General features: G+C 30.7%; 1 protein-coding gene across 1 annotated transcript; it reads left to right on the top strand.

The window, feature by feature from the left end:
• Positions 1–1,884: 1,884 nt before the first annotated feature.
• LOC105178559 (ethylene-responsive transcription factor 4) lies at positions 1,885–2,950 on the top strand. The gene has a single exon (XM_011102053.3). It carries the CDS (start codon positions 1,990–1,992, stop codon positions 2,653–2,655), a length of 666 nt encoding a protein of 221 aa, XP_011100355.1. The 5' UTR covers positions 1,885–1,989; the 3' UTR covers positions 2,656–2,950.
• The last annotated feature ends 8,270 nt before the right edge of the window (positions 2,951–11,220 follow it).

The raw sequence follows: 11,220 nt of genomic DNA, 5'->3' as shown, positions 1-11,220 counted from the left end.
GCGGATTATTAGATAGCTAGATGATAGATGATGGTAGGCGTAGTGTAAGGTGACAAACTGAAGTAGTGGGCGGTGGAGTATAGTATAGTATAGTATAGTGTGGTGTAGTGTACCACTTTGGTACTTGAACATATGTACTTTGTGTGTAAGGCGCCGTATTCTACGCCAACACTTCGCCGTCTCCTCTCTTTGTTTATATTTGCAAAAAAGCTTATTTTTTATTTATTTTACGAAAACTTATATTGAATTATCTGATGTTTAATATAATTATATATAATTTTTATTATTTATTCATTTAATTGTATAAAAAATTATTATTATGAATTTATCCAAATTTTGTGGCATAAAATTCTATTTTGGGATTTAAAAATTATTACTATGTTTGGTTTCATTTTTAACTTGTTTTGGTGTGTAATGCAGAAATAGAGAGAAAAAAATAAAGACAAATGAGTATACGTTAGAGATAGTGTGTATATTTGAATTTATTTTTAAAAATAATATAAAATAAGTATAATATGTTTGATGTTATTCAGTGGGAGACAAAAACTACTGTTCATTGTCAAATCATGTCTCTTTTGTATATATTTATATATATGTATGAGTATGTATATAATTTTTTTTAATTATAGGACTTATTTTGACAAAAACAAATAGAGCACTGATAAAAAATAAATGAAGCACTGTTCCAAAACACCACCAAAACTTCCAAAACAAATCAAGGAAAACATTTAAAAATGAAACCAAAAGCTATGTCTAATTTTATATTTTTTAAAACCTTTTTATATATTTTTTTTGTAGTAACATCCTTCCAATATCATATTTTTATATTTTTTTTAATAATTTGGAGTAGTTTATAATATTGTATATTGTATAAGATACTTTATAATTTATAGAATATTTAATTTTATTAAAAATTAGACTTAGAAAATTTTAGTAATAATATATTACATGGGTTTTTGTTCAATTATTATAAATTAGTCGGTAATTATCTGATTTTTTTGGTAGCTTATAAAATTCTAAAATGGGCATCTAGAATTAAGTTAATTCATTTATTTTTTGTAAAAGTATTTATATGATATTTGGTGTAAAATTTATGAACTTAAAGCATAAATAAAGACTCAAATATCTTATCCGAACAGCATATATATTCAGAAGTTAAAAATCATAATAAATATTAATAAATCATTATGCACAACGACGGTTAATCATTGTTTATTATAAAATAAATTAAAACATTAACAATAGTTAAAAATCATAATAAATATTGATCATATACCGCCAAAATACAATTATTCACATTTATTTTGTTTAATCATAACAAAATATATTTATTTATCATAATTTGTAAATTGCCGGTATGTATAATGTAGAAAAAAAATTATATATGAGATAACTATATTTTATTTTATATAATTATAAAAAATTTACGTATAATTATATCAAATTTAAGAGGAGAAGAGTGTAATTATCTATTGATTTTTTTGCATGGTATCAATAGGTTAGGTAGGTGTAAAGAGATGTATATACTTGGAACCAAAAAAGCCGAAAAGACTAAATACGTATAAGAGTAGTAATTTATACGTGTACATATAAAATGTACAACTACCTGAAACAGCGGCAGTATACAGTCCTAATTGCCGGCACATCAACGTCTTAGGCGCTCTTGTCTTGTGCATCTCCCGCGTGCCACGTTCCCACACACCACACGCACTAATCATCTCAGAAATACCCACTCTCTCTCTCTCTCTCTCTCATTGCTTGGGCGGCGGCCCTCCCCCTCAGTCAAACCCCTCGTTGACCGCGCCCCCTATTCTCTCTCTTCCTTTCTCTCTCTAGCCCCAGCCCCCAACATTTTTCCTATATAAACACGCTATCTCCCCCCATTGTTCCACAGCTCATTCTTGGTACGCGCTTTTTCTCTCTCAAGAAATTACTGTCTGTGTGTTGAAGGGGAATTGAAGAATCGCTAATCGGAGGAAAGGAGGAAAAATGGCGATGAAGGAGAAGGCAAGTGGAGGGAACGCTAAGGTTGTCAACGGCGTTAAGGAGGTGCACTACAGGGGCGTCAGGAAGAGGCCTTGGGGCCGCTACGCCGCCGAAATCCGAGACCCCGGCAAGAAGAGCCGCGTCTGGCTGGGCACATTCGACACCGCCGAGGAGGCGGCGCGTGCGTACGACGCCGCAGCTCGGGAGTTCCGTGGCCCGAAGGCGAAGACCAACTTCCCCCTCCCGTCTGAGGCTGCCCACAGCCCCAGCCAGAGCAGCACCGTCGAGTCTTCCAGCGCCGACCTCAACCCCAGGGCTCCCGTCGAGCTCGATCTCACCCGCCGCCTCGGCGCTAACCCCGAAACCGGCGTCACCGTCGCCGAGGCCGGTGGATTGAACCCCATCAACGCGTATCAGTTTTTCCGGCGCCCACCGGCGATGGCGGTTTTGCCCAACGGGCAGCCGGTTTTCCTGTTCGAACCGATGGTGAAGCCCGGCATGGCGGCGGCGTACAGGACGAACCAGGCGGGCGCCGGGTTCCCCCGCGGCGGTGCGTTGCAGAGCGAGTCGGACACATCGTCAGTGGTGGATGAGAACAATTTTGATGGGCCCGACGGCAAGAGAGGGCTGGATCTCGATCTCAATCTGCCCCCGCCGGTGGAAGCTTGAAATCTCCGATGATAACTGAGGAAGAAAACTGACGACTTTGGATGTGTAAATATATTTCTGAAACAATTCACCCCTTTTTTGCAGCTGAGAGGAATTTCTCTGGTTGTTCACCATTATGGCCGGCTTAGGGTTCCATTAATTTCTTTTTTTTTTTTTGAAAAAAATCAAGAAAAAAAATATATTGATGTTAATTTTGATGTAGTTCGCATCAGATCCGAAATTAGAGTTGTGACATAATATTTTAAGTGGATGTAATTTCTTTGTAGTAATGGGAATTTTTATTTTATTTTTATGATATTTGTGTTTGAATTATATATAATAACAATTTTTTCAATAAATTATGGGCTCTTCTCAGTACGAAGAGATAAGATCTATTATTGATTTTTTTTTTATAATTATTTTTAGATAATCTTGGAGAGAATATACTTATGGGAAATTCATTAATTTTAATAAGAAATCAGAATTACCATCTATCTATATTATTTATTATGGGGTGATCGGAAAGATCCTGAAATTACTCATATAATTGCACATTATGGGTAGTTTGAAATGTCTTTCTTTATATTGATATATTACACTCTTCTTTTATGAATTTTGGTGAAATTATATATATATATATGAAAAGTCGTTGTGGTTTGAAAATTTTTTCGTTATTCAAAATTTACTAAATTTATTTATATTTATAAAAAAATTGAATAAAATATGATTTTTACCCTCGTTTGATTTATTATTATTATTATTTTTCAGGTCAAATAATTTTTTTCGAATTAAACTACTCTTATAATTGTGAAGATATACATCCTCACGTGAATTGGGATGCGTGAAGATACAGGAGGGTAATTTGGTCACAAAAAATTTATTTGATTTGCAATAAGTAAGTAATAAGTCAATTGAGAGTAAATTGATATTGTCTGATTTTTTTGTTGATATCAACATATTTGGTGAATTTTGCCTAATATAGGGATTTATCTGTTACACAGAATCAAATTTCAGGAGTGTTAAATATAATTTTTCAAACTGCAATAGATCTAAGTGTAATTATACTAAACATTAGGGGAGGGGAGCATAATTAAGCCTTCATTATATTTATTCTTTTACACATAATGACATCTTTTATAATTATTAATTTTACTAGTAATTGTTATTTATATAATTATGAGTTAATATATTTTTTTAAATTTGAGTTAATTATTGTTTTATTTTTTATTTAAACAATTAAAATTGAATTACGTAGAGATTTGAGTGTGTTGTGAATTATAGTTAATATATATATATATATATAAAGAATTTATTCACAATAAACTAAGGAGAAAATTTTAGTTTTTAAAAGAAAACTAAAGCAGTTGATGATAGAGATATTGATTTTCTTATTTTCAGATCGAATATAAATAGGATTACAAAATTATACAATATTTAGTATAAATTGATGGACCGGTAGGTTTAAATAATAATAAATTCATTATAATTATTTCTATAATTAAATTATATTTTAATAAGTTGTAAATTCTATTAAAAAATATTTCATTCTATTTCTAATTTTTTTTAAATATTTATTTGTATTTATACTATATAAAAAATAAATGCTTTCCAGGTTCACAAACAACGCACCCATTTTTTGTAAACCCGAAATGTCATTCAATTGATAAAATAACTAACTTATGAAATTTTTTAAATTTTATATTAATTGATAAATTAATTTTCTCTTTTTTCTTAAATACAACGTATTAATTTATATATTTTATTCTTATATAATATATATTAAAGCCTGAAAATTTATTTATTATATATACTACAGAACGACGTACTGTAATAATATAATATATAAAAAAAATAAGTCACTTTTAACTCTCAACTAGTAATTTATGACACCATAATATTTAAAATACCAATTATTTTATTTAAATATTTAAAATCAGTATAACTATTTGTCTATTACATATGATTTATATTATTTTTTAGCCACCAATGTACAATCATTATTTTGCTTATGTTAATTAATTGGTTCATTTTTAATTATATAATAATTATTATTGTTAAAAATTTATGCAGTATCTGTCTAAAACAATTATATTAATAAAAAAAAAAACATCCCTGTATACTCACAAATTATATTTAATGACACAAATATCCTTCATAACAGAATAATTAACTTATTCAATTTTTTCAAAATTTACATTAATTGATAAATTCTTTTTATTGATATTACGTATTAATTCATATATTTTATTTTTATTTATAATTTATTTTAATATATAAAAAATTATTTTTTTATATACATAAAAATAACGTATCATAATAATTAATATATATATATATATAATATTGCGTGTGACGAGGGTAAGATGGTAATAATTGGAGAAGAAAATAAATTTGAATGAGCGGTCAAAAAGTAAAGCAAAAAGAAATAAAAAAAAATTAAAGAAGGGGAAAAAATGGCACCGACGGCTAGACAGGCAGCAGCAGAATTGAAAGGACGAGCGGGCCCACACGCACACACACAAACACACACACAAGCTTTCTCCGAATTCCCGAATTCCGTGTTGACGGGGTACATGTCGTGCCTAAGGTGGACGGCACGTGTCTCTTTTTGCCTTGCCGCCCACTATTATTATTATTATTATTTTATTCTCTTTTTTATTTTTTTTTCGTTACTACTTTAATTTGATGCTAAAATGGATCTTTCTCGATCCGGTTCCAGATTTTGGACGTATTTGTTAGGTTTTGAATAAGTGTTTATTAATCTATAAGGGATAATTACACTCGTCTCTTCTGAAATTTGGTATAATTACATATATACTTTTTATGATTTGAGAAATTATAATTAGGACTTGAGATTTGTTTTCATTTAACAAGTGAGTTCATCTGTTAGTCAAAATTTACTGAATTTGTCGATATTAATAAAAATAATTAAAAAAAATAATATTAGTTCCTGATTGACTTATTATTAACTTATTGTTGATCGTATAAATTTTTTTGCGATCGAATTACCCTCATACACCTTCATGCATTAATGCATTTGAAGAGGTATATCTTCACCGTTATAAGAGTAATTTTATTATGCTCCTCAGGAAAGCTTAATTGTTTTTGGCTTCGGAACATGTTATTATGTAGCTCAAAAAAGCTTGACTATTGTTGCTTCGTGGCGTTGTATTATGCGTCTAAAAGAAGCTTGATTTTTATTGGCTTCGGGGCGTCCTACTGTGGTCTCAAAGAAGCTATTACGAATTTCAATAAAAAGTTGAGTTTATTACTCCCTATTTGGGGGCGTATTTGTCGCGTTGAACATTCTACATGATATATCTATTTTCTTCTTTTTTTTATTTTAAATTGTTATATTATCATGCATAGACAAAACCGTATTAAGTCGGTTATTTAGAGTGAAAATCAAAACATATGATTCATCACAGAAAACTCAAGAAGATTTATAAGAGTAATAAGATTAAATAGAGCAACTCCAATGATGATATTTCCTATTTTAGGTTGATTTTTTTCCTCCATCAGCAGCCTCTCAATTCCTAGATATTCTTAGGATATTATGAATTAAAGAGGATCACCGGCTCTTTTGCAGATCTGCTCTGTTTCAAGGTGTCAATGGTAAAAAATTTAAAAGCTACATATGAAAATATTTTTAAAATAACAAGCTTGATTGTTGTAACTAGATTCATTATAGAACGATAGTCAGTACAATAAAACATTGCTTCCTTAGAAGCTAGTTCACTAATTTGGTTTTAACGAGAGCACAATTGTGAGGCTTAGACTCGCATGTTCAAGTATGACATAATGTCGATGGTATTTTTTGATACGAGTTTATATTTAGTGATTAGAAACTTGGTCGCTAACCTTGACCTTATTTTCAGGTTTTAATATTTATGAAAAGTGTATTTATATTTTGTTCATGTGTTTTTTGTTTTCTAGCCGCATGTTTCTTTTTTTAATTTTTTGTGGTTAATTATTGTCTGAAAATTTTTAGGAGTTCTCGTGTTCACTTTCTTGCTTAAGAGTGTCTTTATTACGTGCCTTAAGGAAGCTTGATTGTTATTGTAGATTCCATTTTGCTTTTCAAGAATGCTTGTTCGTTATTGGCTTTAGGGTGTTTTATCATGCGTGTCAAGAAAGCTTGTTTGTCATACGCTTGTCCTTGGCTTTGGGTCGTTCTATCATGTGCCTCAGTGAAACTTGACCGTTTTTTATTTATGCGCGTAATATTATGCGCTTGCGGCTTTGGGGCGTTTTATTAATCTCCTCAGGAAAGCTTGATTGTTTTTGGCTTCAGAGCATATTATTATGTACCTCAAAAAAGCTTGACTATTGTTGGCTTCGTGGCGTTGTACTATGCGCCTCAAAAAAGCTTGATTTTTATTGGCTTCGGGGCGCTCTACTGTGGTCTCAAAGAAGCTATTACAAATTTCAATAAAAAGTTGAGTTTATTACTCCCTATTTGGGGGGCGTGTTTGTTGCGTTGAACATTTTGCATGATATGCCTATTTTCTTTTCTTTTTTTTTAATTATTTTAAATTGTTATATTATCATGCATAGACAAAGCCGTATTAGTTCGGTTATTTAGAGTGTCAAGCTAATAACGGGAAGGATTTCAGTCCAACCTATTGAAAATTTAACTACAAAAATGAGAATTGGAAAAAGAGACAGGTCATCGTACACAAGGAGAAGAGTCAGGACAATCTCCATACTATCTCCTGCTCGAATCAAAAATAATTTTTTTTATTACGTGCTGTCGTGCCATGTTGGCCCACCCATCATGACAAAGATCTTTTGTACATCTATATTAATCTCCTAACCAAAGTAGCAAAATTACAAAACACAATAGCATCTTCAATAACGATGACCAAACTCGAATGACACTTAGCAACGAGCAAACTAACAGCTAGGAATTGGCCGCCATGGGATAGGATACACCAGCTTTCTTGTATAGTATGTTATTATTTTAAGTATATTACAATAGATGAGGGATTCCCAATAAATAAATGTCAACTTCATATATTGATAATAACACAACATTCAACAAATAATAAAGTGAGTTCTTAATTTATTTAATGATAAATGGCATCAATCCCAAAGGGGTTTTGGAAGGGGCATATGTCTTCGTTCCCAAAACGGTGCCAAATGATGCAATTTGCAACTCGATAGGTTTCCCGTTTTGCTAGGAATTGTCCGTTCTAACTTTGTATAAACTTTACTCATTTGTCCTGCAAAAACATCTTATTAAGGAGAAGAGGTCTTGTGGCTTATAAGCATCCAAACTCTTCGTCTGCAACTATTGTGGGTTGCTTGCCTACATCTGTCCACATATAATTGTTGAAAAGGAAATTTTGTTAATTTTTTTTGCTAATTTTAGTATTATTATCATTATATCGTTATTTTATAAGATGGCTTTGCAAAAAAATATTTTCATAGGAAATAAGACTTCATTTCAAAATATTCAGAAAGAAAATTGAATTTATCATTTTGGGATAGATTGCGGAAATTTTGTATTGTAGTTTCAATGAGGTATTTTTTTATTTGACTTTATATGAGTTGTATGATTTTATCTTGAAAATGGCTCTGCTGCAAAGAGGAGGCTTTGACATTTATGAGAGAATCAAATTTTACGTTTGTAATTAATCAATGTGAGACGCATGCCAACTTTATATAATTTATACCTATTTTTTTCAATTATCTAATGGATTGCATTCACCTCCTATCTATTTAACTTACTAATTTATTTATTATAATGATGAAATTGCAATTTTTAATTTTGGTGAATAATAATAATGAAGTCTTGCCTGATGGGCTGAGATTGAAGTTTTATGAACAAATAAGAGAAAGGTTCAAGTCCCACGAAAAATATGTACTTATTTCAATTTATGTAGCTTAGTTGTAAATTTTTTAGGTCCCATGAATAAGTTTGAATCACATCAAATGTATGGGTATCTGTCTCACTTAATATACATGGATTTTTTGTGTTGGATTTATTTATCCAATAATTGTTGGATCCTTAATCCAATGCTGGGCTTATATGTAAAATAATTATGTACTATAGACTGATGAAGTTTAGACCCAATAAAGTAATCAAATACGGTTTCAGTAATTTGGGTCTTAATGTATTTGATAGGATGTGGGCACTTAATATGAAGAGACTAATAGTAATTCAGTTTTAGAATGGGTTGAAACTAAATACCTACTATTATATATATGTGTTGTGGCCTCCAGATCCCACGAAAACTTCAACATATCTTCAGACCTCCAGAGAAATCGGAGAGAAAAATAACTAAAGGATACTCTTTGAAAACGTATTGATTTGGAAGGCGCGCTGTTGACACGATTCTTATTGAATTCCCTATGGCTATGGATTCAGGTCCGCTTCCGTATTTTTATTATTGTATTTCTTGATGATTCAACATGAATGATTTTAGGATTGATAGTGATTGTTTTTTCACAACGAAGTACTTTAAATCCAACAGATTGTAATATGAGTTTAATGAGTTTATTATAATGTGAGTTTATTGATCGAGTTGATGTGTTTATCAGTTTATTAATATTGATGTAAATTATGTAAATTACCTTTTTTATATAAAAAAAAAGTGTACATTTATTATTTTATTACTGGTTGTGATTTAATATTATTGAGGAATATATCAATGTAAAAATTGATATATTAGAAAATTATGTTGATTGTTATAAAAGAAATTTGATAAGGACTTTTTATGTTGATTGTTATAAAAATTGAGCGTGCAAAATCTAAATTAGAAAATGCCAAAAATATCCTTCTAAAACGTGGTTTTTTGGTAGTAAAATATACTGGCGATTGGATGAAGGGATAAAAGGGGTAAAATGCAATCTGCCCCTATGTTAGTGGAAATGTTTAATATACTTTTTGTGAAAAATAAAATATTAAAAAACTCTTATTTGATATTTAAAATATAGTAAGAATGACACCTTCTTCATGCCATAAGTGCATCACACGTGTTGATTTTTATTTTTTTTTATTTTGTAATTATAAAATAATATTTTTACCCGTATTCATACACTGTTAGATCTCATCTCATATAAATGAATAGTTCAAATCTTATCAACAATAAATACAAATTAAGAGGGGCGTTGGTTAGGAGGTAGATAGGAGGGAGGAAAGGGCATGCGGGGGAAGGAAAGAGCGGCGTGGATGGGATAAACAGCCAGAAGGATGGTGGCGGCGGATAGTGAGGGAGCGAGAAAGGAGGCGGACAATGATTGACCGTGGGTCGCTATGAGGAGGATATCGATGACAAGGGGGCGTTGGTGGGGTGGGGTGGGGGGCAAGTGCTCGAGGTGGAAGAAAACCAATTTTTTTTTAAATATTTTATTCATATTTAATAAATAATGTTACGATAAATATTTGTATCTTTGAATCTGAAACGTTAATTTAAACTAAGTGAAACCTAAATCATTAAATTGTTTGTTTTGAATTTGAATCATCGATTTAAATTTAATATAAAATTTAGCCTTTGATTTGTTTCCTACAAATCTTCATTCGTCAGATGTGTAACAAATAAAATTAATTTTATTGTTAAAAATTCAGGCAGAATATGCCACATCATAGGATCGCGGGATTTATTTGCTATATTTTAAAAATTAAAAAAAAAACTTTTATTTTTCTATTTTTCCCCTAGAAAAATATTTGAAGTATTTCTACTAACATGGAGGTAACAACTTGTATATTGCCCGGAATCAAAGTAAAAGCGGGTAGGGGAGGCGTGTGAGAGAAGGAGAGGGGGTGGGGGCGTTGGGGTCCACGGAGGAGGACTTAGAGGTGTGGCGATGGCGCCGTCCGCTGCCGCTTTTGGTGGGCCCACATTTTCTCTGCGTGGCCGGAATTTGTGGAGTAGATTTTGGTTTCTGCTTTCTCCTACATAGAGCCCCCCATAGTCATTATGGAATGGGTCAATATTCGGTATCCAAATCAAACGCATGGGTATTTATGTAATTTCAGGTGAATTTATTATAATGTATTTTATTTTTTGGGTTTTTTAATATTTTGATTGAATCAATATTTGCTCAATTGTAAAATTTAAAAATATAATTGCAATTATATAATTACTGTTTTTATATATAAGAAAAATAATCTTGGAATCAGTCTAATTTAGACTTTAGAGTGTGTTTGGGTGCTCTTATAAAATTTTAAAATATTTTATATAATTTTTAAAAAATTATAACATGTTACAAATTTAAGGAAAAAGGTTATAAGATTTTAGGAAATTATAAATTTTTTTAAAAAATATTTTAATTTATTTTTTAAAATCTTAACATACTTGTTTTAATGAAATATAATTCCGGCCTCTATTATAAAAATAATGGTTAATGACAGTTGCATAGTCATTGTTAATTAGTATTTGTTCTGATCTTTTTTCTTGTGATAATAATAAATAATCATAGCAAAGATTATATTTTCTAGTGGCACATAATTATATATATATATATCACAAATAAAATGCAAATAAAATAAATGAAATGGAATTAAAGTTACACTGGAGTTTGAAATAAAAAATTCAATCGATATTATTAGCCGACCAATTGTGTTATGAAGATATAAAA

The sequence above is a fragment of the Sesamum indicum genome, linkage group LG12, assembly GCF_026168435.1.
Source record: "Sesamum indicum cultivar Baizhima isolate 11 linkage group LG12, ASM2616843v1, whole genome shotgun sequence".
Classification (NCBI taxonomy): Eukaryota; Viridiplantae; Streptophyta; class Magnoliopsida; order Lamiales; family Pedaliaceae; genus Sesamum; species Sesamum indicum.
The sequence above is the reverse complement of the archived record's forward strand: the minus strand, read 5'-3'. Positions and strand labels throughout refer to the sequence as shown.

Excerpts from the sequence above, each read along its gene's own strand:
- LOC105178559 (XM_011102053.3), top strand. The coding sequence starts at position 1,990 with ATGGCGATGAAGGAGAAGGCAAGTGGAGGGAACGCTAAGGTTGTCAAC.